The sequence below is a fragment of the Mya arenaria genome, chromosome 7 (genome assembly GCF_026914265.1).
Source record: "Mya arenaria isolate MELC-2E11 chromosome 7, ASM2691426v1".
NCBI lineage: Eukaryota > Metazoa > Mollusca > Bivalvia > Myida > Myidae > Mya > Mya arenaria.
Genome location: NC_069128.1, coordinates 63,913,206 through 63,940,160, shown reverse-complemented (window position 1 = coordinate 63,940,160; position 26,955 = coordinate 63,913,206). Strand labels below are relative to the sequence as shown.

Below are 26,955 nucleotides of genomic sequence, written 5' to 3'. Positions count from 1 at the left end.
TTGACCAAACTCGGCCAATATAAACAAAACTCGCCTATTATCAGTTTCCTCCATTTTGATTGGCTACAAAACCCGCCTAATATAGGATTGGAGAAATGGGCCATTTTCATTGGCTGTCGAAACTCGCTTAATATGAGAAATATGCTGAAAATTATTTTTAAAAGTAGCCATTTTGTTTTCCGTTTTCGGACTGTTTTGAAAAAAATGTGCTTCGTATAACTCAATTTGGAATACTTGAACCTATTGAATAATTAAACCACTTTGTATTTCAGGCTCAGGCAAATACAGCTAACCTCGGACAAATAACTAGGCCAATATGAAATCACCTAATTAATAACGTTATAATACAAATGACGCACTATGAATATTTATGCCAAAGATTTTATACAGATAAGGGAATGATTCCTGGGCTGGTATTCAATATTGGTCGAAATTGGTTGTAAGAACGATGAAGCTAATCGGATTATTTGCTATTAATAACGGACCTATACAGTGATTTGTCTTTTAAATCTTTTATTGGCAGCAATGAAACTTTTAAGGCCATTAATGGGAATAATTTGGTTTACGCTGTGGCCTAATACTTTCCATGGGTATTGAGTTCGTCAGAAATTAATATATATCACAACAGCATATATAACAATGTTTATGAGCTCATGAGCTCGAGATTATTGCGACATTAAATTGAAGCGGTCATCCACTGCAAACATCTTTTTAAGGATGGCCTTATTTTTGGCTTTTTATCTGGTTCTTTTATTAGTACAGTCGAAACCCATTGAAAGCTTGATATCCCTGGGACCGACCAAAAAGATTCAAGCCTCGCCAATATCAAGCCAAGCGGGAATGCTTACAAAGTGCAAAACAAAATCAGTCCTTTACATCCAGTTCAACCCAATGAGGAAATCAATCCTAGCAAATCCACCAAATTGGTTTCAACTGTAGACATTAATATATTGTCATTTCCTTTTTAAAATTTTGCTGTTATTTCTACAAATGCAACTCAGCGCATAATTAATTGCCCGCCAACAACTATAAAATCTAACTGAGGCACAACAGATAAAAAAATAGAAAATAATTGATCAAGTCCTACTCATAATAATGCCAAGGAAAAGCAAAAACCCACCACATAGCTGCAGAAAATGAAAATGCATCAAACGTCTGGTAACCAAACATCATCTAGGTCTCCATATTTCTTAGAAATACCTAATTCAAACTCACCCAGTTTATAACCAAGCGTTCAATAACAAGCATCAGGTGTAGAGAAATCCAATTTCTTTGTCAATTATTAGTTTTATTTTGAAACCTAAATTCTATTTTCGAAATATTATAGGTTCTCAAATATTTTACGAGTCTTTAATATGTAACTAACTAGTTAATATTGCACGTAGGCATTTTCAGCCTTTTTACACTCAGCAATGTCTCAGAAAAGTTATGTCATGAACTCTTCTTTTTTTTTCTGAGACATTTTGACATGACCCGAAATAACCACGGGTGATATTCAATATTCAACTTAAGGCAACCTTAAGGTCATACATCATTGACTCCATTCACTGTATAGGTCCGTTATTTATAAGGAGTAAATCTGATTAGCTACATCAATCTTAGCTCCAATTATTTCATCTAAATATTCATAACATACTAGGAGTTGTATCAGCCCTGGGAAAACAAATGCACATGACCAAAGAAAGGTAGTTATGTAAAGGAGGTAGTTATTAAGGGTGGTAACAGCTTTAAGCAAGGATGGCCCTAAACAGATTTAGGTAAGGCTGGTCCTAAACAGATTTAGGTAAGGGTGGTCTTAAACAGATTAAGGTAAGGCTTGTCCTAAACAGCTTTATGTAAGGATGGTCCTAAACAGATTTAGGTAAGGCTGGTTCTAAACAGATTTAAGTAAGGATGGTCCTAAACAGATTTAGGTAAGGATGGTCCTAAACAGCTTTAAGCAAGGATGGCCCTAAACAGATTAAGGTAAGGCTGGTTCTAAACAGATTTAGGTAAGGATGGTCCTAAACAGCTTTAGGCAAGGATGGTCCTTTACAGTTTTAAGGGAGGATGGTCATAAACAGCTTCAGGTAAGGATGGTCCTACACATTTTAAGGGAGGATGGTCTGTACAGCTTTAAGTGAAGATGTTCCTAAAACAGTGTTTAGTGAGGATTGTCCTAAATAGTTTTAAGTGAGGTTGGTCCTAAACAGCATTAAGCAAGGATGGTTCTAAACAGCTTTAAGTGAGGATGGTCCTAAACAGCTTTAAGTGAGAATTGTCCTAAACTGGTATCAGTGTGGGCTGTTGTAAACAGGTTTAAACAAACATGGTCCTAAACATGGTCCTAAACAGCTTTAAGTGATGATGGTCCTAAAAAGATTTCAGTAGGACGGCCCAAAACAACTTTACGTGAGGATGGTCCTAAACAGCTTAAAGTAAGGGTGGTCCTAAATAGCTCAACATAAGAATGGTCCTTAACAGCTTAAAGTGAGGATGATCATAAACAGCATTAAGTGAGGACATAATCCTAAACAGATATAAGCAAGGGTCGTCATAGACAGATGACTGTTTACAAGAGCGTTGGGGAGTGCAAATGAACGCTAATATTTTGTAAGAGGGTTTCAGTTTAACAAGGTGTAGAATTACACAATTATAAAAGTCATAGTTATTGCCCTTCTGCACACATGTATATTCTCTGGCAATACATATATATTGTACCAAGTTTCACTCAATATCCTGAACATTCTTTTAAACTCATGGCATGAGAGTTAAAACGTATTGTTAATGACAACAACAGTAAGGCTGTAAAAGAACAGGACAAGCTAATGAAGGGAATAATTAAAGCTGCACTCTGACAGATTAAATGTTTTGACAACTTTTTTATTTTTTGTCTTGGAACAAGCCAATTTTTGCGAAAATCCATGGAAACCAGTTATATAAGACTGCTGACAAAAAATTAGATCGCAGATTTTTATATTCAAGTTCAAAAATTGATGTTTTATGCATTTTTCTTAAACCCTTAGTAACGTTTTAAACCATAAAACATCAATTTTCGAACAGAAATATGAAAATCAACAATCTGAATTTTTGTCAGCAATCTTATATCATTGGTTTGCAGATATTTAAGCAAAAATTTGCTTTTTCCAAGACAAAAAATGAAAAAGTTGTAAAAATGGTATATCTGTGAAAGTGCAGCTTTAAAAGCAAGATGAAAAAGCAGTAATTTTTTAATACTGAAAAAGGGTTTTCTATGATGTCATACAAACTTAAAAGTTAGACAGTAGAAATGAAACTCCATGCAAATATTGGAACAGCTATTATTTTAAGCTCTATCTCTGCTGCAAGATCAGCCGAGGATGCCAAAGCTCGTGTGATAACGTCCAATATTTTTTCGCAATCTAGACGCACAATAAACATATGTTTAAGAGTTATTGCACCTGCTATACAATATATGTAATTACCAAGTGAACATGTGTACCAAGTTTTCAAGGTCAATGTACGTCAAACTAGTGTTTGCACACCACCAAAGATAAGAAGGATATAAATAACTAAAACTTTCAAATGAAAAACAAGATGATGTAATGGGGATGGAATTCATTTCTTGACATTTATGGAATAATATTCTGATAAGCTTTAAAAGCTGACACCAATGTTAGATAATAACACTAACAGAACTCGAGCTATCACAGTCACAATGAACATCCCGAGACACCGCATGGACACATGAATTGTTGAATGTTGAGTTGTGTATTTTAAAGAATTGAAATGTAAAAGAAATGGCAGTTGCACAACAGCTTATCCTGATGAACATACCTATTAAGTTTCATGTGTGTAGGTGAAATAGTCTGGGATCTACATGCTATACAATATTTTTCAGACTATTTTTTTCTACGGTAAGTGCCATAACTCTTGTTAGAAGGAGTGAAATGTGGCACAACTTGCAGGTACACAATAACCCATGCTGACCAACATTCCTATGAAGTTCCATGTGAGTCGGTTCAATCATTATGAAGCTATATACGACACAAGTTTTTGTGAACTGAAGTGATGGGACATACACAACTCCTATCTGCGGGTGAAACTCCTATCTGTGGGTATAATAGTTGCCATCTTTTACAGATCACAATTTAAAAAAAAACAAAGCTCATAAACTAGGGAGAAGTAATACTACCATCTATTACATCACAAGCTCATAAACAAAGCTCATAAAGTTACGGAAGGAGTGATATAGAGGATTAAAACAAAGCAAAAAATGAAAATAAAAGTGTATAAACTACCTGATGGTTATTAACAATAAAATCTTACCGATATTCTCTTGTGATTACCCTAGTAACATGAATCAAGGTAGAGTATTGTTTAGCTATCTAATTTGTAAAGAACTAGTATAACCTCCTTCTACAAAGCATTGGCTATCTGACATTATCATGACGTTTGGCAAGCATAAGAATTTTGATGATTACTAAGAAATTGGTTTGATTTCTCGATGTTGTAATATGGAACAATATACATTGAATGTCAGTTTTTATGTTTAAACGGACTAAACACTAGAGGTTCACAAAATTGGCAAAGACATAATTTCCTCGAAAAAAGCCAAGAATTTTTATTACGAGCTTGTATGAGGCTGATAATACATCACTTAATGGTTAAAAAAAAAATTGTCGCTGTTGCTGAGTTTACCAGTTCAAAAAGCGCATAATGGCTTCCCAGTGTATAGTGTGTATATTTAGAATGTAAAAGTCACATCATTAGTATAGATACATATACCAAAGCTATTTTTAATTTTTCTGGTATTTAAATGGTAGACACCCTCAGTAAATTTCCAATGTGAAAAACACGCAAAAACTGTGAAAGTATACTTGTGTTGTAAGCTATGTGATATGTCAATAAGATACAATGCATTGTACACAAGGATATCAATTTTATGTTAAGTCTTTGACTATTTTCTTTTTTCTATCAATGGTATTATCTGGTGTCCAGTCCCTTTAAGGGCAACAAGAGAGCCACACAGCAAACTATTGTCTGTTGTTGCTATTTTTACTCAGTCAAGCAAGGGACATAACTCAACAATGTTTAAGGCCAGAGTTACAGAACCTTGCTGTACATGCGCAAATTGTTTCTGGCAACATGTATACCAAGTTACAAGGTATCAAGTTTTAGCATGCCAATGACAAAATGACTCAAAGACTATCACTGTATCACAAACACTGAGCAATGATTATTCAATGACAGACAACTAGAGAGTCATCAATATCAACAAAACAACACCCACACACAATTATGTCACAATGATTTGGTGCAATTAGTGTACCTGTTCCAGTATTTTGCTGAACACTGTACTTTTCGCTCTTATCCTCTGTAAATGCTCGCTCACTTGGTGAAGGGTCGAAATACTGCCCTCTGAAAATATAAAAGAATTAATATAAGTTCCTTATGCCTCGAAGGTAATTTACAGAAATATACTGGAACATTATTTTTTTGAAGTACACAAAAGACGTTCTATTTTTCAATAACAAAAAACATCTAGTAAGCTCTTTTATGCTATCCGATAATTTAAGTTTGCAAAAGGTGTATTTCCACTCCGAATGCAAAATTTCACCAAAGAGGCGTAAAAATAAAATTTCGCATAATTTTTTTGTGTGTAATCAAACGAGATTTAGATACCTTATAACGGGCTTCTATCCAAGCCCCACACTTTTGTAATTCCCTTGAAGATACTTTAATTACAAACAACAACAAAAAAATATATTTCCAAACCACGATGGAGATGGAAAACACACGAAAAAGCCACACAAAAAGTCAGTGAATAAAATCCCTGATTAAAATCCACTAAACGAAAGGTAAATGTTCACCACAGACAGTCTTGAGCAGTTCTGAGCAACAGTTGAAAATTTCTCTTGGAAATCTCTCAGCAGAAAAAAAACGTACTGCCAGGTACCAATAAGCCTGATTTCCTCCTAACTAAACGCTGTCAGGCGTACAGAAAAAGATAGCCGGATAATTTTAACGTTAAAACATCTCATATAAGATTTATAGACATCATGATATTTCAAAATCAGTGTTTAAAATATTGTATAATTGAAGGATTAGTGAATATATCTTGAGGGGGCGTGTTAAATAATTTCATGTAAGACTAGTGATGACAATAATTATTATTAGCAGGGAAATGAATAAAAAATATCTTAGCCTATTAAAGATATGGAATTATCTTTTTAATACAAATTGTAAGAGAATAAATAATTATATGAAAATTATATTCTATTAATGTCTCCATAAACATCTGTTCATTGTATGCTTGTGAGAACTGAACAGAACAGAACAGAACTATTTTGGTCAACATAATTAATTGGTGAAAGTTTTTAAATTATTTTTTTTTAAATTAGAAATGGAGTCTAATTTAGGTCTAAAGCCACCCAGAAACGAAAAGGAAAAAATCATATAGCTTCTAACCTCAATTAAAAGCTTGTAATACTTATTATGTGTACAATTAATAATAATTGTGCAAATAATTTCAATTATTTTCTTTTTCGGGAATGGCAAGCGCTCAAATCATTGCATTCAGGTGCCTGTCTCTCAACAGACTAAATCATTACTGGCAGATGCACGTGCTTTTATTATAGATATTAAACTGTTCTGTAAGAATAAAATTCTTGCAGCAAAAGTAAAGGTACATATTCATAAATAATAAGTACATTCCTGTAAATTTATCAGATCTTCGTGGTATAAACCTTTTAATTGGAGACAATAAAAATTGAAACATATCCGTATTGATATTAATGGGGTTTTTAAGCTCCCCCTCAAACAAGTTACTGAAAATAATCGGCTTTCAATAATCATTACAGACTTTGAAAGAAACACAAGATTACTAGAATTACAAACAAATCTCTATTGAAGTGGCGAAAAAATCAAATTCCGAAAAAATCAAATTCCGATCAGGCCAAAAAATCAAATACAAAGCAAGGTAGCGGATGAACAATGAATGTTGAGGGTGGGTTTCCCAAGCCTACAATGGAATGAAGATATTTGTTTTTCCGATAAAAAAGTAAGCACTGGCCTCCTACACAGGTGGTTATTTTGGAGATTGGAGATCATACCAGGTGAACTGAGCATCCAGGAGGAAATCGTCCCCAGAGATTTATGAGTATCCATAGTAGTACTTATATTCAAAACTTTTTTAATTTGAATATTTTGTTGAAATCCTTGACTCATCAAAGTGCACTTAACTTACTCCATGTTGAAAAACAAACCATTTTATTGAGTTCAACCGTTGCATACAAACTTTCAGTTGGGTCAATCCACTAGGGCTTGAACGATCAAACTTCAATTAGTGTCATAGAAAATATTTCAAATTGAGGAACGAACCATTACATTTGGTCCTTTCAAGTTGTCCCTGTCCAAAATTTAATGTCCAATTCGCTCCTTCTCTGTTAAAGAACAGTAATAAAATGGGTCCTTTAAATACTGGTGTTAATTTCTTTATGAACTGTTTCTTATGCTTATGAAGAACACATCAACATACTGGATATTTAAGGAATGAATTGTGGGGTTGATGTCATTATCGGGGTATGAACGCAATTGGGCTGGTCTAAGTGTGTGGAGTCAGAAGGATGATAAAGAACATGCCTACAAACTGGGTCAACAAATTGGGTCTTTTGATGATGAAGACAGCCTACAAACTGGGTCTTTTGATGATGAAGAAGACGCCTAAAAACTGGGTCTTTTGATGATGAAGACAGCCTACAAACTGGGTCTTTTGATGATGAAGATGCCTACAAACTGTGTCTTTTGATGATGAAGAAGACGCCTACAAACTATATGTCTTTTGATGATGAAGAAGATGCCTACAAACTGGGTCAACAAATTGGGTCTTTTGATGATGAAGACAGCCTACAAACTGGGTCTTTTGATGATGAAGAAGATGCCTACAAACTGGGTCAACAAATTGGGTCTTTTGATGATGAAGACAGCCTACAAACTGGGTCTTTTGATGATGAAGAAGATGCCTACAAACTGGGTCAACAAATTGGGTCTTTTGATGATGAAGACAGCCTACAAACTGGGTCTTTTGATGATGAAGAACATGCATACAAACTGGGTCAACAAATTGGGTCTTTTGATAATGAAGAACATGCATACAAACTGGGTCAACTAATTGGGTCTTTTGATGATGAAGAACATGCATACAAACTGGGTCAACAAATTGGGTCTTTTGATGATGAAGAACATGCCTACAAACTGGGTCTTTCGATGATGAAGATCATATCAACATACTGGGTCTTTTGTTAATGAAAACATGCTAACAAAATTGGCCTTTTGCTTAGTATAATAACAAAACACTAACAAAAAGCCAATTGGTCCAGACACTTTGTAATATAGGGTCTGGAAAAGCATTTTAAACAATATTGAAACTCCTGTAAGCAGAAAAAGTATTAACAGCCATGAAAAAGTATTAACAGCCATTGGTATAACATGACACAATTTGCCCAACAATGTTCAAATCTTAAGTGGACCTCTTTCACATGCAAAACCAAGTACACAGTACACCACTTGAAAAGATGGAGATCATTGTGCTATTTATTTAATTATTTAATAGGTTATCTATTTATTAACGTCATACCAAAAACATCAATCTCTGTTATAATACAGAAACAATGGTTATAGACTTCTGGCTATTTCTCTCAGCCCAGCACCAAAACAGTTACTAGTAATTGAGGTTGAAACACTTATAGCCCCAGTTAATTATCTTCTACTGACAGTAACCATCTTCGGTAGCTTCAAACTGCTCTCTTATCCCAGGTTGAGCAAGGTGCAAGCAATCTCGACCAAAAATAAACATCTGGCCAAAACATAAATATGTTTACAAGTTCTTGTTTTTTTTTAAACTTACTGTTTAGGTGAACTTCATAACCCACATACAATCTGCCAGTTAAGTTATTTCAAGTATAAGCAACCACATTTCTTAGAAGCTTCATTAGCTGTGGTTATTGGGTCATTGAAAAGGCTGAGGACTTATTCCAGCAACATTATACTATTAAACTCAATTTTACCTGTCCTTGTATTTGTTTTTATCATACTGATATGGTTCTGTTGAAAAGTTAAATATTCATAACCAAATACAATCTAAGTTACAAAATTCAGGTTCAGTTGAAAAATTAGTAGCAAAATTTCTTTGAAAGCTTTATTTGATTTAGATGTGGTATCTCAGAGAAATTCAAAATGGTGGACTTATTCCAAGAACATTCAAACAAAATGCATTAAATTTTACTGTCCAGTTATGACAGTTGTAAGCACCCACACATCTCATTAAGGTGTCGCAGGCTTAATTCCTGGCCTGAGCGCAAGTGACGGCGGTTTGTGGTCACCAGCCAGCTAGGAGTAGTGGCATTTTTAATAGCTGCTTGTTTGGGCTTGCTGAAGTGAAAGTTATCAAGGAGATAAAATTGCCATTTTGCAATCCATGATGTTCATTACAAATTTCTCGATGAAAATTACTCATAACTGTTGTCTGTTTGGCAAATTTTCATTGATTTTTAATATCAATTTTCAGATGCAAAATTTATTACGAACCACAAGATCATCATGAAACCAATCAAGAATTTCCAATCTTACAAACAAACGGATGTTTCTAAGCTTTCAAAATTGTTCTGCACCTTGTAAAAAAACAAATCAAACAACTTTTTACAGCTCATAAAACGCCCTGAAGTCTGATCCCAACAATCCCTCCATTTTCTACCTTATCATTACAGGAGCTGTTGCAGGTGAATTTTCAAATGGCTGATAATCAAACTGAAGATAAAATCTGAAAATAATCTTGAAAATGCACCAAACATCCCATTTGCCTCACAGTTTGGTGAAATTGAAGGCTTGGATTTGCTGAAGAAGCAGTTACATTCAGATTCATTAAGTCATAAAAAGGCTTATCAGTTATCTGGCTGGGAAATCCAAGAATCAAAATTTACCAGGTATAAGATGTTTTTTTGCATGTATGAAATTTTCGATTTACAAACTCATTTCATTCTATCAGCTTTTTTACTGCAAAATTCTCAATTAGGCACATCTTAAATCAGTCACCATTCTAACTACAAGTTGAACCTTTTCAGAATTGTATGTAATTTCTATATAAAACTAAAACATCAAACTTTTTTTTTCCAGCTTTTTCCCAAAACAAAATCATTTTTTGTTTGTCTAGATTGAGAACAGTCATTAATTACACCTGAAATGTTCTTCATGTTCCTCACTAATTAACTTCACCTTGAAAATAAACACAGCTGATTATGAATTACTGGGTATGAATGGCTGACAGTTTACTGGGTAGAAGAAAAATTTGCCTTTTTTTACCAATTAAAACCTTTTTTGTTTTGCAAGCGAACACTGGGTATGAATCAGGCTTTGTCCATTTTCTAGGTAAAACAACTACAATATTAATTTTCTTACCAAAATACACCACATCACTTCAATAACATCAACACTAAAATTGTAATCATTCACTTAGTATGAATCCAGCTACAATCCAGTTGTGAATGGAGCTTTGAATCCAGCTATGAATGGAGCTATGAATCCAGCTATTGTCAACAAATGAATGGGGTTATGAATCCAGCTAACTCATCCTATGAATGGAGCTATGAATCCAGCTATACCCAACCTATGATTGGAGCTATGAATCCAGCTATACCCAACCTATGATTGGAGCTATGAATCCAGCTATACTTAACCTATGATTGGAGCTATGAATCCAGCTATACCCAACCTATGAATGGAGCTATAAATCCAGCTATATCCAACCTATGAATGGAGCTATGAATCCAGCTATAATCAACCTATGATTGGAGCTATGAATCCAGCTATAATCAACCTATGAATGGGGCTATGAATCCAGTTATACTTAACCTATGATTGGAGCTATGAATCCAGCAATACTAAATCTATGAATGGAGCTATGAATCTAGCTATACTCAACCTATTTATGGGGCTATGAATCCAACTATACTAAACCTATGAATGAAGCTACGAATCCAGCTATACTCAACCTATGATTGGAGCTATGAATCCAGCTATACTCAACCTATGATTGGAGCTAGGAATCCAGCAATAATCAGCCTATGATTGGAGCTTTGAATCCAGCTAAAATCAACCTATGAATGGGGCTATGAATCCAGTTATACTTAACCTATGATTGGAGCTATGAATCCAGCTATAATCATCCTATGAATGGACCTATGAATCCAGCTATACTTAACCTATGATTAGAGCTATGAATCCAGCTATAATCAAGGCATAAATGGAGACTTAAATCCAGCTAAACTCAACCTATGAATAGAGCTATGAATCCAGCTATGTCTGCTCAATAGGTTTCCTAACCATTTATAAAATGTCTTTTCTCGTGTCTCAGCCTTGAAGACTGCCATATAAAACACATACTATTTTAGACACACATCTTCAGTAGGAATGAGGAAATAAAAAAGGCCTATGTGATATGATAATAGAACCATTTCTGACTTTCAATGTAAGAGAATAACACTTATCAGTGGCGATGACTGAATGACGTACCATACCCCAGAGGGTACCAGGTCTGATACCCAGTTTCAGCTGTGTCAATGATTAGTTCTGGTTATCAGCCAGGTTTTACAAATACCTACATGCAGATACAAATATTATTCATGTTTAATTAAACCTTATTGTACTTCAAATGCTTGTAACTTATATAACTCTACTGCTTTTGCACTGAAATGCTTGCAATGTTTATAAGTCTACTCCTTTAATACTTCAAATGCTTGCAACTTCTATAAATCTACTTCTATAACATTGCAAATGCTTGCAATGAATATAAAGCCTACTACTTTGTTACTTCAAATGATTGCAACTTATGAAGTCTACTGTTTTGCACTACAAATGCTTGTAAAGTGTATTTGCCCCTTTTTTACTCTTAATGCTTGTTACTTATATGAGGCAACTTCTTTATCATTCCAAATGCTTGCAACTTATATGAGTCTAATGTTTTTGCAGTGCAAATGCTAACAAATTATCAGAGTCTACTCCTATAGCACTGCAAAATGCTTGCAAATTATATGAGATAATTGCTATAATGATGCAAATGCTTGCAACTTCTATGAGTTTATTCCTATAATGATGCAAACGCTTGCAACTTGTATGAGTCTACTCATATAGCAATGGCACTGCAAATGCTTGCAACTTATATGAGTCTACTCCTTTAGTACTGAAGATGCTTGCAATATATGAGTTGCAAAACATTCTCAATTTCCCATTAAGAAAATATATGAAAAACAACAGATCAATTTCCTTGGTACCCTTTTAACTGTCTAGGGCATAAAGATAAAGTTAAACAGATAATTTCAAACCGGGATGGGAATACAAATAACTTTCCAAAAATAGTCCCTGACAAACGGTTGTATAAAACTGGATGTTGTCTGCCAAAATCCTGCAATTAATATGTTGTTGGTATTGCACAAGTACACAATTTGTGCATGTGATGAATGCTATTTAAGACAGATGTAAACATCTTGACGTCACAACAGCCACAGATGTCAATGTCAAAGTATCAAAAAGAAGAAGAAATGGGATGAGGAAAGGAGTTCTATAGGAATGATGCAAAATTGACTGGAAGTACATAATTCTATAGAATTTTGATTAAAATTTATTTGTATCTAATGAAATTAGAATTTTGGATGATACAAGCTTGATTTGGCATAAAAAAACACTGCATGCTATCTTTATAAAATCAATAATTTGTTCAAGCCAAGAAAATATTTTAGAGCATACAGGCTAATTTTGACCACATTTTATTTTTATTCTGTGATTTTTCAATTGGTAAAAAAAATTAGAATGTTTATTTTCTTTATATATGATAGTTTCTGCTGTTGAAAAATGTACCATGCCAATTTCCTAATAACCTACTCCATTCTATCTAAGAAGAGCCTTTCTCAGTATTGTTAAACAAAAATGGCTGTTTCTTTGTTAAGGGAAAGGCCACTGGTCGGCAATAAAATTAGCAAACAAATATCAATATCCTAGTCAAACTAATTTCATTTTTAACTGTTGAAATCTCCAAAATGCCGTATCATTTCTATTGAGTTCTAATATTCCAAGTCGAAATCTGTACTAGGTTCAAGGGAAGTAACCATAATGAGGGAGTCTTTTAACACCTGATTTACTGTTCTTTGAAGTGTATAAAGTGTGACAGGAAAAATACCACTTAACCTATGTTGCCTTCTGGCTACAAACTAGAAGGAAGAATAACAAAATAAATCATGTTTTCAACACGTCTTATTGAAATAACACATAACTGTTAATGAATCATACTGAAAATTACAAAATCGAAATTGCTTTTCTACTAATCACTTCCTCATACCTGTATCTAAATGTAAAAACAAGAACATTTATCAATGGCCGACCAACAAAACCACATGGACTGCAATTGTCAACCAATTATTTCATATAACTTTATGTTCAAAAAATTGTTCGACATGTTATTATTATATGCTGCAATAAGCATTTCTAGCAGATTTTTCACAGCACCTAAGGATGACTTTAGGTGTCTTTCACATTCAAGATTTGTTTACCAAACTCGCACTATCGTACCACATTTTGTACTTTTAGTGTTTTAACCAGGTTTTTAAAAGGACATGGTGCTAGGGAAAAAAGGGCACGTTGTGTCTGGCAGCGAAAAAATTGAACTTAAACAAAAAAAAGTAGAAAGTGTGCTTAACTAAAGTAATCATAGGTTTCAACTGCCAAATATGTCAAGTTTGTATGAATTTATAAGAATAGCTTAAGTTTTAATCAAAACAATTTATTTTTTTATTAACTTAAGCATTACATTCTATGAAGGCAGGAGGGTACCCATGCTGGTCTCCATAAGGGCAAAAGGGTGCTTCCAAAAAGGGACAGGGTGAAGCACCCTTCCATTACTCTTTAGCTAAAACCGAAGTACTTTTTTCAATAAACCTACCCATGATATCATGTGTCTCTTCATCGCCTTCAGTCTGGTCATGTGAGTCCATCTCCATGGCAACGTCACAATCCTCGCTCATCTCAATGTCATCATCATGGCCGCCATCATGGCCGCCGTCAAGGTTTGGGTCTGAGTATATATCTGCTGGGGCGCAATAGTCATCTACTGATACAAGGGTTGATAGGTCTTTGGCTTTGTCACATACAGCTTTGAATGTGTCAGTGTCTGGTTCAGCTTTATCTGTAAGGAACAAGTTTTTTTATCATATTTATTTATTTCAACTTGATTTTACGGATTTATTAAATGCCTTCAGGTTGATTATAGAGTTTTATCAGTGAAATAAAATTGATATTTTACTGTTTCAAACTGTAAAAATATCACTCTGCTATTTTTCATTGTTTTGATATTTTAGCCTGACTTCAATTCCAAATAACACGTTCTCATGGTTAGGCTGGTATATAATTTCAACGTTTATTTCTGAAATGACATTATGCTTGAATGCAAATTGGCGCTATTTTCTGAAAAACTGCGGCGCCACCCATAAAATATAATTTTTGGTGCTCACTCAGTGAACTGACTGTATAACAATCTTACACTGCAACAAACAAATATCCTCCATATAACTTATAAAGGATCACATTTAAGTCTTTTCACTGGAAAGAAACAAATAATGGTGTCACCTTCAGGAGCGAGACATATTGCCCCTGGGGGAGCTCAAACACACCACCCAAGGGCAAGAAAATTTGACAATTAAATCAGAATCAATCAATGCTCACAAGTCATGGATAACTTTACCCACAACAAGCACTGAAAGAAGCTATAAAATTGTAAGGCCAATCAAAAACGTATACACCTTGTTAACAACTGCACTTCAAAAACTTAATAAAAGACATTTGAATCAATGATCACTTTTTTCGAATCAGTATCCCTGGGTCATTTTTTCGAATCAGTATTTTAAGTCACATTTAAGAACTAGTATTCACAAGTTACTTTTTCAAATCAGTATCCCTGAGTCACTTTTTCGTATCAGTATCCATAAATTACTTTTTCGAATCAATATCGCATTGAAACTTTAGACAAGCATGGTAACTCTATCTTACCATGAGTCACTTTTCCGAATCAGAATCCCTGAGTCACTTTTTCGTATCAGTATCCATAAATTACATTTTCGAATCAATATCGCATTGAAACTTTAGACAAGCATGGTAACTCTATCTTACCATGAGTCACTTTTCCGAATCAGAATCCCTGAGTCACTTTTTCGTATCAGTATCCATAAATTACTTTTTCGAATCAATATCGCATTGAAACTTTAGACAAGCATGGTAACTCTATCTTACCATGAGTCACTTTTCCGAATCAGAATCCCTGAGTCACTTTTTCGTATCAGTATCCATAAATTACTTTTTCGAATCAATATCGCATTGAAACTTTAGACAAGCATGGTAACTCTATCTTACCATGAGTCACTTTTCCGAATCAGAATCCCTGAGTCACATTTCAAATCAGTATCCCTGAGTTGATTTTCGAATCAGTATTCCTGATTCATTTTTTTCAATAAGTATCCCTGAGTAACTTTTTGAATCTGTGTTCCTGAGTTGTAATGAGCTAAGATTAAATACATTGAATTTGCAAGTAAAACTTTTAATTAATCTTGTTATAAAAACAATTACATCAGACCAAATTTCTTTATCTTAATTATTTTTTTTGTAGATGTGTTGAAGAGATAGCATAAGAGTTTTAATGAAGCAGTACTGTGCACAGTCATGAAAGTTTCAGGCTTCCATTAAGAATGTGAAACTGAAAGTATGAACTTCCTTGATACCAATATTGGAGGTTATCCTCTGAAATATTGAAGTTCAGGCCTCTTGAAAAGAATTTTACAATAATGTCGAACAAGATACTTAAAATATGAAATAATTTATTTGTAATTATTACTTGCAAATTTCACAAAATGGTATTTTAAGAATTCATTTTACTTCAAGACTTATTAAAAAAATGGCCATTTCACCAGATTCCCTTATGGAAGTTTTCTAAAATAAATTGGAAGTTTTGTACTTCCAAGGATTCAGTTGTTGCTTTTTAATCAGGGTTCCTTAATTGTAATTAGATATATTTTGAAATTCTAAGACTGAGGACAAAATACAGTTTATTTAAATTTGCAAGTAAAACTTTTGATTTATTTTTTGATAATAAAATTACATAAGTTTGAATTTCATTTATCTTAAAAAAAACATTTTGATGTACGTTTGTAGGTGATATAGTACTGCGCCAAGTCAAGATAGCTTCAGGTATCCAGTCTGAACTTATTTTTTTGCAGGAATTTCTAGAAACCTATCATTAGTTATTGTAAAAAGTGTTTTACCAATAATGGTTTTCATCAATAGCAGTATACACTTAAGATTTCTCATGCATAATACAGATAAACAAACCACAAACTTAAGCATATGAAACATTTTATGATCACAATCAATGATTTCTCTGGCATAATACTGCAGGCAAACACTTTTTTAAATCAGTATACCTGTATCACTTTTTCGAATTGGTATCCCTGAGTCACTTTTTCGAATTGGTATCCCTGAGTCACTTTTTCGAATTGGTATCCCTGAGTCACTTTTTCGAATTGGTAACCCTGAGTCACTTTTTCGAATCAGTATCCGTATTAAGTCACTTATTTGAATCAGTATCCCAAGGTTACTCTTTAGAATCAGTATTTGTGAGTATTCTTTTTGAATTGCTCTCCCTGAGTAACTTTTTGGAATCAGTGTTTTGTGAGTAACTGTTAAGAATCAATATTTCTGAGTAATTTTTTTTAATCAGTGTTCCTGTATTAAGATGAGATATATTTCGAAATCCTAAGATTGAAGACCAAAGACATTTAAATTTGCAAGTAAAACTTTTAATCTATTTCTTTGATAATACAATAAATTCAGACCGAATTACTTTATCTTAAAATATTTTGTTTTACGTCTGATGACGCTTTCTTACGCAAGATAATAAAGTAGTACTGTGCACAGTTATGAAAGCTTCGGGTATTATTTCTGAACTTACTGTATTTGCAGGAATTTCTGAAGCCTATCATTTGTTATTGTAATAAGATTTTTACCAATAATGGTTTTCATCAATAGTAGTTTACGCACAAGATTTCTCATACATAATGCAGATAAACAAACCACAAACTGAAGCATATGAAACATTTTATGATCACAATCAATGATTTCTCTGGCATCATACTGCAGGATAACATACAACAATATGCACAGAATCAAAATACCAGTCTATGTGTTTTGATGTTGCCAATTATTATAGGTAAACCTAATTACAAATTAATAGTTGATTAACTATTTTTTCATATACCAGTCTGTGTGTTTTTGACTGTGGAAAATTATTATTGGGAAAACAAATTTATAGATAATAACAATTTTATTTTTTTGCATACCAGTGTGTGTGCTTTGCTGTGGAAAGTTTTTGTAGGAAAAAGATATGATAAACTGAAGTAAATCAACGGCAGATTGTTATAACATATATATTTTTATAGTTAAAACTACAAATGTGTCCATAGGACACAGATGCCTCTTTATGCCGTGCTTGTCATCAAAGCAAAGGCCATTATTTTCTCCAATCTCCATTTATGTGCATCAAAATTTTGAGTTTGACAAACTAAGAGCAGTTGGGAACAAAATCCCAGAAGCACAACTTCATCACCTAAATAATATTCCACCAAAGTTTGTGGACTTTTGGTGAAATGGTTTTAAGTTTTAAATCGACACAAGTCCAGAAATTCAAGAGCCATAATTCTGGCTTTACTAAATACCTCGAGAAACAAACCCCAACATGCAAAACTTCATCACCATATTAACATTCCCCTAAGGTTTCATGACTCCAGGTAATATAATTTGGAAGTTTTGAGTGACACAATTCCAGAAAATATTTACTAAAAGCAGCGGGAAACGAATCAAAGAAGCACAACTAAATCATCCCATTAACATTGACCTAAGGTTTCCTGACTCTAGGTGATAAAGGTTTGGATTTTTGAGCAACATGAGTTGCATAGAAATTACAGATTCAGGAATGGACAGGGGCGAATCGTACGCACCAACACCCCCCACCCACCCATTTTTGGTGCAGTGTAATAAATTACAAAATGAAGTAAAACCACTGTTTCGTATACCAGTCTGTGTGTTTTGGTGGGGCCAGTCTGTCTGCCAGTTCCGAGACACATCTATATCTTCTGACTCCAACTGCTGCTTGACACACTGTAGCACAGTTATATCCTCTTCTGAAATATACATGGAAAATGTGTGCATGGAAGGAGAAGACAATACAACAAATGTCTACTGGAGAACCACAAATGGACGCCAACAGTTGGCCTACTTTTCTCAGTCCATCTCGTGGCATAACTCAATTCTTTGGCCAAAATGATAGGCAATCCATTACATTATTGACATTAGTAAAATGTTTACACTGCAAGTGAATAGAAATTATAATAAATGAAAACTTAACATATTTTCAATTAATGCGTACCCTGTTTGTATAACTCTACCATGACAATCCTTAATGAAGAGACCTGCTCTGCTGTGCCATGAAAATACCAAAGACACCTTCTCCTTTTATTCTTTTTTAAAAAACAGACAAGCTTAGTTTAAACTTATTTACATTATAACGATTGTGAAACAAGTTATTACAACATTATATTTATCACTCTTGTTGGCACAATTTTACGCGAGAGTGGGCTTGTGTTGTGGGGAAAAGTTCCTGGAGGCAACCCACTTTCAAGTCCGGCTTGGTGAGCACTTACCAAACTCACATGCACCCAGGCTGGGAATTGAATCCTGGTTGCATAGATGAGATGTGAGTCCACTAACCACTGCTCTTAAACCAGACAACCAAACAGATAAGCTTATACTCCAGCTACCAAACAATACAACTGTTTGCGAATGACTGCATTTCAATATTTTAGAGCATTAAATGATCGTGGCTTTTGCTCGGCCAAAGACTCATCAAGTGAATTTCAAATCAAATGTATCATCTCTGGTCTGAACACTTAATGGACTTTACACATTAAAGAAAAACTGTTTGTGGCTGTCCGTGATTTTTCGCATATTCTTTAACGTATCAGGTGGATATAACTCCTGAAGAGGCGGGCTCATTACCCTGCAAAGCTTCCATACATGTACAGGTTGGTTTTAATTCAATTGGCTGTTTTTTGGCGATAAACATAACCCCTTAGAAGATTTGATTTGAAGGTATTCATACCTAAGGTTTTATGATGATTTTGCAGATCAGCAGTCAAGGTCACATCTCCCGTGTCCTGGGTTTGGAAGCGTCCCTCCTCACGCTGAATCCACCGCCCTATTGGTAACAGGCTGGTTAAATTATACCTGAAAAATAACAATTCATTAGTATTGTGGTTTTTTTTTAAAAAAAAATACGAAGTGAAGGACAAATCTTCTCAGCAACAACAACATCCAGAAACAACCTTTGTCCCGCTGAATTCACCGCCCTATTGGTTACAGGCTGGTTAAAATATACCTTAAAAAAAAACACACTATTTATTAGTTATGTGGTTTATTTATCCCTTTACTTCATAGATACGCAATTTTACTTATCTATCCATAGCTTCATACATACGGATCTTAACGTTTTATCCATAGCTTCATAGATACGTAATCCTACGTATTCGTAATGTAGGGGCATTTATTTTCATACCTGATGCTTGTTTATTCGCTATAAATTCATATTCATGAAGTATAAACATTGATAAATACAATGCACTAAAAAAAACACTATGTTACTATTTAAAGAATTTCGGAAAATCGCGAAATAAGGTCACTGGTATCAAAGATGCGTAAAACGTTGACTGCGCAGGTTTGTGGGCATTCCTTTCTCGTTTTCCTCGTGGAAATTTACACAATACTGCAAGTTATAATTAACTACCAATAATACAACTATATTTTATTGATCACGCGCCTGACGTCACAGGTCATGGTTCGAAAACGTGTCAAAATGTCGGTCATGTTGGATAAACAAAAAATCATCTGGCTTGTATAAACAAAGGCCATAAATCATTATATGGGACATATGTGTCACTTCTGTTTCGCTAATCCGGTCATAAAAATGCGCATCTGCTTCTACAAATTGAAAGTAAGTACAAATGTGTTATAAAATAATGACTATCCCTATTGTTAAACTTTGACATGACCCAATTTAACATCGATCAGCTGTTTAAACACGTGTTTTCGAATACACAAGAATGCAATGTAGAGCTAATTTCTGCCCTTGTTAACTTCAGTTTAAATCAACATTCCTGAATAATGTCATTTATATTTCAGTGTTTGTCTGACGAATCGGAACATTCTGGCTTCGATTAAAATTAGTTTGAGTACGTCGTCGAGATGGCGAATTCGGACCTCGGCATCACGCACACAAGGATACGAGAAATGAGGATTTTTAAAATCAAACCCAAATGACAATACCTGGACATGCAATAAACGATATAAATTTAGAAAACAACAACATGCAGGCCTCATTTAGTAGTTGAATAATAACTTTATTGGTTCATTGTATTGTTTAATAACCGAAAGTTATACGTACTGTGACGGTCGATCAACTTTTTTTTTCTTCTGTTTCATATATATAAATATACCGTTCTTCTTTGTTATGAATTATATTTTAATTCTGTCCATCTTTGTTTCAATTCAGGTTGCATTAAATGAATTATAAAAATATGTTGTTTATATAATATTTTGTGTTATGTTTGATAAACAAAAGTGTAATAAAAATTAATTTTCATCAAATTTGACATATTTTTCTGTTTATTTATGAATATCATGCGTAAATAATTTAGATAACAAAATAAAATTTATATGACTGGATTGGAAATTTAATTCTCTATAAACTTTACATTAATGACTTATTGATTTAACCAAAAGAAATACTAAGAAAATAGGTTTGTAATACATGAGGGTTAAAATTACAATAATATCAATTATCTCCTATGAAGTAGGGGTACTGATATGAACTGATAAGCCATACACTGGCAGCCTGAAATGGCTTAGGTTTACATGAAGTAAAGGGTTATAGAAAATATAAAGTCAAGGTCAAATCTACAACAACTTTGCTCCATGAAAAATCATTGTCCCACTGAATGTAGCGGCCTTATTGGTTACAAGTTGTAAAATCATTCTTGCAAGATATGTCATAAATACGTACATTTTATTATTATAGTAAATATATACTGAGAGGTCCATCCTCAATATAAAATTACCATTGTACCACACTACCGGTGGCCATGGTTACAGACTGGTAACACACTGGTTATGTTGTTCATATTTTACAGATAAATAAGTTCAGCAAAATTAAAAATATCCATCCTCAATATAAAATTACCAAATCTTTTTCGGTGCCATAGTTACAGACTGGTAACAATCTGGTTATGTTGTTTATATTTTACATAAAATAAGTTAAGCAAAAATAAAAATAAATTTATTCAAAAGGTCAAAATCACAAAGCGTATGACCTCAAGCAATCTTGGTCCAAGAATAAGCTCTCAACCAGTGTCCAACAAAAAAGAAAGCGTAAAATAAGAGCTTTGATGACAAAATGTTAGGAGAAAATGGGAGGGTTTTTTTTTCAACAGAAAGTGAGTTATGACATCATTTTACTTCAATTCCCTACTTAAAAAAAACATCATTTTAATGTCTTCTACCTATTTCATCAAAGCTGTGATAAAACTAAACCCTTATCAACAGTTTCAAGTTGTTGTCAAGTTTATAGCCATGAGGCCATCCCAAGTCAGCAATGTTTCAATTGACTTATACGCACCACTTTGAACTCACGAGGTAATCAGTGAACAAAATAAACAATGATAGATGAAACTGATTTAAAAATCATCGTTTTTCACAAAAAAAGTAGGAATATTCAGATGTTTTATCAATAAGTTGGAAAAAAATAGGAGGCCTTTTCAAAAAAGGAGAAAGAGTAGGAGAGCTGAATGAATAGATTAACTTTCATCATAATAGGTTAAAGACTGGTAAAAATGTATCTGACAAGTTTATTATTAATTCTCACAATCATTAAACTTTCTAAATGTGTGATAAGTTACAATGAAATTAAAATTAATCATGAAACATATAAGACTTTTCAGTCAGTCTCCACAAATTAGACCCTGGCAGAATCCAAGATGTCTGGGATAGATATCAAGCCACTGAGCCTTCTACAGAACACAAACAGCCCCATCATTGTGTTAAGTCTAGCCTGACAAGACTATTATGAAACTGTTTGTTCTTGGGCTTTCAAGTTGTATCAGATGTAGAAATCTGCGAACATCACAAGAGAAGTGACGATTGCACAATTATTGAAACATTTTATATCAAGTGCATGTATGATTGTACCAGCATCAACACTTCCGAGCTGCAGCCATGGAAATTAGCACAAGGTATTTGGGCCCAGGGCTTGTTGCCTTGTGGGAATTTCCATCGCCGCAGCTTGGAAGTGACTAATGTTACAGATTCAGGCACAAAAAAAATGAATGATTCAATGTTTTAAAATAGCTATAACTTATTTTGACAAAAATATTTGTGCCTGATTGTAGAACATATCATTTGTAAAAGATACACCAATTTTACCATCTTCGCTCCAATAATAGCATTTCTACAAAATTTGCTCTACTCAAACTGAGAATTTCCCTGAGTCTGAGACACAAACTGAGACTTTAACTGAGTCTGAGACTCAAATTGAGACTTTCACTGATTCTGAGACTCAAACAGAGACTTTCATTAGGCTAAAGACTCAAACTGGGATTTTCCCTGAGTCTGATACTCAAACTGAGACTTTCGTAGAGCCTTAAGACTCAAACTGGGACTTTCACTGAGTTTGACACTCAAACAGAGACTTTTGCAGAGTCTAAAAACTCAAACTGGGACTTTCACTGAGTTTGACACTCAAACAGAGACTTTTGCAGAGTCTAAAAACTCAAACTGGGACTTTCACTAAGTCTGACACGCAAACTGAGACTTTCAATTAGTCTGAGACTCAAACTGAGATTATATGCAAAGACGTTAGTGAATATGGGCCAAGCAATTATAATTTGGTCCAATTTCTGAATATTTTTCAAAGCAGGGCTGGTGATCTTTTTAAAATCCAATCTGCTATATATAAGAATTCCAGCTTGTGCCCCAAAAGCCTTATCATTCTCAAGGAGAATGGATTTTTAAGACAACCTTGAGTGTTTATAGAAGATATAACATCTTGTAAAATCTGCTAGATGTAATCCAGAAATAGGGGAAAGCTCTACAGACATAATTGGTATGGCTTACTGTTCAAATAAAAACATCGTTAAACAGAAGGAACTGATAAACATTTAGATCAATCAAAGAAGTTTTATCAAACTACAAACACTTTTCCTCCCACCACTTCAGGAAATCATCCTTCCTATCAAGACTAACAACACCCTGATTTATGGTACGTTTTAAGGCCATCATAAATATTGCTTCTTTTCAGTGGCACCTACTTAAATGTTTTCAGTGGGTTTGCAGTAAGGAATTATTCCTGACCAACAAACTGGTTGATATTTTACCAACATCAGGAAAAGCTCCTCAGGCAGGGCCGTACAACACAAGCATTGTTGAAATAGTATCTTTTCCCTAAATTCAACAATTTTCCTAAATTTTATTCGACTGCTAAAATGTGTTCTGCTTAAAATATATTCTGCAATTACAATATGGAAAAATTGTTGTTTTTTAAATGCATTTTAAAGCATTACTTTGGTCAGGAAATATAAAATTAAATTTTGCAGGTAAGTTAATTACCTAAAAGAGAATCTTAAGTACTCTTTAACATTGACCCTGACCTTCAAACCCACTGAAAAAGTCTGAGTGGTCCAAATCATTTCTTATCACTGAGAAATGAGGGCGAAGATAAAATGCCCGTATGGAACTCCTTTTTAATGGTCACCACATTGTAATTACCTCCCTTGTTGAAGACTGTCATCAGTACCATCATGGAAATCTTGTCTTATGGTAACATTTCGAACGCTAATTAATTATTTCTCGCTTCAAATGTCACCATAAAACAGTTTCAAGAAATAATGCTTCATTCTCATTGAAACTATTTAAAAAGACCGATTTGACTATTAACATTAACTGGATCACTGCGCGCATATCCATGACAACCACGTGCTATCGCATATCCATACGCAATTATTTTCACTAAGCACAAAAGAGTTCAAGCAAAAAATACATTTCTACTTAATTTTGTTTAACTGAGGTGGGAGAAAAAGCATCTACCATCATAGCCGCTGGTGTAAGATAGGTTTATCCCGACCCTCGCGCAGGGTGTTTTGCGGAAACTCGGTAAACCTCGATTCCGCAAAACACCCTACACTCGGTTCGAAATAAATCTATCTTACACTCTCGGCCATGGAAGATACTTATAATCTCAAAACAAATGCCACAAAAATTCAATGTTTTTGCCTACTCCAGGGACCCCAAAAATGAATACAGTTATTTTTGGAACATCTGATCAAACAAATGTCACCTAAAATAGGCTTAACTATCTAGGTGTTTTCTACTGTTATATCAGGAGGGCCTCAATAATCAATGTCTTCCCTGTTTTTCTAATCATCCAGCTGCAACTTTTATCATTGAACACAAGATATTATCAGGATCTGTGCATATCTTCGACAAACAAACAAAGCAATTTATATACCCACTCAGACAAGTTGCCAATTCGAAATATAAATATTATCCAGACATGGGTTTTTTTTGCATGTTTTTGCGATCTGGCCAGGGCACATCAGGGAATTGTGAAAATGGCGACAAAATGGCTAAAAAATTGCGAATTATCATGGTATATTTCAACACAGAAAGAAAGCAAACGCCTCTTTAAGACCTAAGACTGAAGTAATCTAAGATAATATTTTAATCTTATCTGTACAAGCTGACTTGTTAAGACTTGGGAAAAGAAGAAGATAATTTTGAGACCAAGTTTTTGTATAAAGTTATTTATTTTTGGATTGTGAATTGGGACAATTTCAATCCCAATTTCAGTAAAAAAAAAAAACAAGAGCTGTCACTGTAAGTGATAAATGCCCCCGAAGTGGTACTCAAGTGTGATTCAAATGTCATTTAGAAACGGAAAAGAAATATCAATGAAATGTGTGGATAAAGAAGGGAATGTTTATAAACGAATGCAATATATAATAACACTGATTTCCTGTCATTGATGCCTTGAAACCTCACATGAGACCCATGCATGGTCACTGCAATATGTAATATGTATACTCTATGTCCTTATATTCCTTATATATATATTCCTTATATTCCATTGTCAAAAGACAGGGAGTATGACCTTTGACTAAGAGGTAGGGACACAGGTCTTGCATGCGACACGTCGTCTTGATATGTTTTACACATATATCAAGTTATTTTAAAGTCCGTCCATACGTAATAAAGTTAAAGCCTGGACCTAACACAACCACCTATACTCTTATGTCCTTATAATTATGCAGTATTCCATAGTAAACAAGCAAATTCGTTGAATTGATATCCCCAGCCTGATTGGGCTAAGTCAAGGAATGGAAATCAATTGTTGATGAAATATATATATATATATATATATATATATATATATATATATATATATATATATATATATATATATATATATATATACGAGTTTGAGTTTGATTGCAACTGTTTGATATAAAAAAAAATATTGTATATAATGTAACATTTAGAATTGACCAAAAAACCTAGTTTATGACTCCACTCCAAACTAATCTAAGATTTCATCAAGGTAAACATTCTGATCAAGTTTCATGAAGATTGGTCCAGATATATTGCAAAAATTATAGCCTCTAGAGTGTCCACAAGGTTTTTTTTAAGATTTGACCCAGTGACCTCATTTTTGACCCCACATGACCTACTAGTTTCAAACTATTCCAATATTTCATAGAGGCATTCTGATTAAGTTTAATGAATATTTAACCATGTATAATGCCTCTAGTATGTTCCAAAGATTTTTCAAACATTTGACCTAGTGACCTAGTTTTTGACCCCAAGTGACCCACTGTGGTCGAGATTTGATCAAGGGAAACATTCTGACCAAGTTTAAACATTTTCTGATCAATGCCTACCAAGATATGGTACCGGACGGACGGAAGGACGGACAGAAGGACGGACGGACAACGCCAAAACAATATCCTCCTCCCGAAATCTTCGATTCAGCGGGGCATAATAAACATTAAGTGTGACCTTGACCTTAAGGGTAGGGACAAAGGTCATGCATGCGACATGTCTTCTTGGTATGTCAAACTCTTTTAAAATCTGTCCATACAAGAGAAAGTTACAGCCTGCACATGACCTCCTTTACTCTAAATAAACAGTAAGTGTGACCTTGACATTAAAGGTAGGAACACAGGTTATGTCAAACACATGAGGCAAGTTATATTAAAATATGTCCATACAAGTTTACAGTCCAGAAACGAGAAATTGAGCCAGACACACAGACGAATGAAGGGACAGAAGGTTGGACTCTGCGATTTGTATATGCCCACCTTCTGGGAAGTAAAAACATTCTTATCGAACTTCAGGAGTAATTTGCTTTCTGAAAGGATCGTATTTGCTGAATATATCTATAATATCATAAATTGTAAATTCAGCAAAGTCTAAAAATAATCAGTGTTAAATTTTCATAGGTTTTCCAAGAAATATGAATTTAGAATGAATTAAAAATTACTTCCATTCATACAACACTCCCACTGTCAACAATTCTGAGAAAAAAGATAAAAATAATCTCAACTTTGAAAAAATCAAAAGAAAAAATCCAGTATGGTTTAATATAACAATACCATATTTATCAGCAAGCTCGTAGAAAAAATGAAATACTTTACAAATGATACTTTGACATTACCGTTTGTTCCAATTCACACCAGCATAACAGAATGAAATGTTATCATTCATTTATTGTTCAATGTGGCTTTTCTAAGAAATGCCATACTAATTCTG

General features: G+C 34.0%; 1 protein-coding gene across 7 annotated transcripts in view; it reads right to left on the bottom strand.

Moving 5' to 3' along the window:
* Positions 1-26,955, bottom strand: part of LOC128240241 (rho guanine nucleotide exchange factor 28-like) — a 115,922-nt gene that overhangs the window by 68,491 nt on the left and 20,476 nt on the right. For 6 of the 7 annotated variants that reach the window (XM_052956775.1, XM_052956779.1, XM_052956777.1 and 3 more), the window contains exons 6-10: positions 19,205-19,329; positions 18,120-18,227; positions 13,946-14,188; positions 5,291-5,379; positions 4,288-4,308 (exon numbers count right to left, since the gene is read on the bottom strand). In XM_052956775.1, coding sequence (XP_052812735.1) covers positions 4,288-4,308; positions 5,291-5,379; positions 13,946-14,188; positions 18,120-18,227; positions 19,205-19,329 — 586 coding nt within the window. The remainder of the gene's footprint in view (positions 1-4,287; positions 4,309-5,290; positions 5,380-13,945; positions 14,189-18,119; positions 18,228-19,204; positions 19,330-26,955) is intronic. The other variant, XM_052956776.1, reaches the window with a different exon arrangement.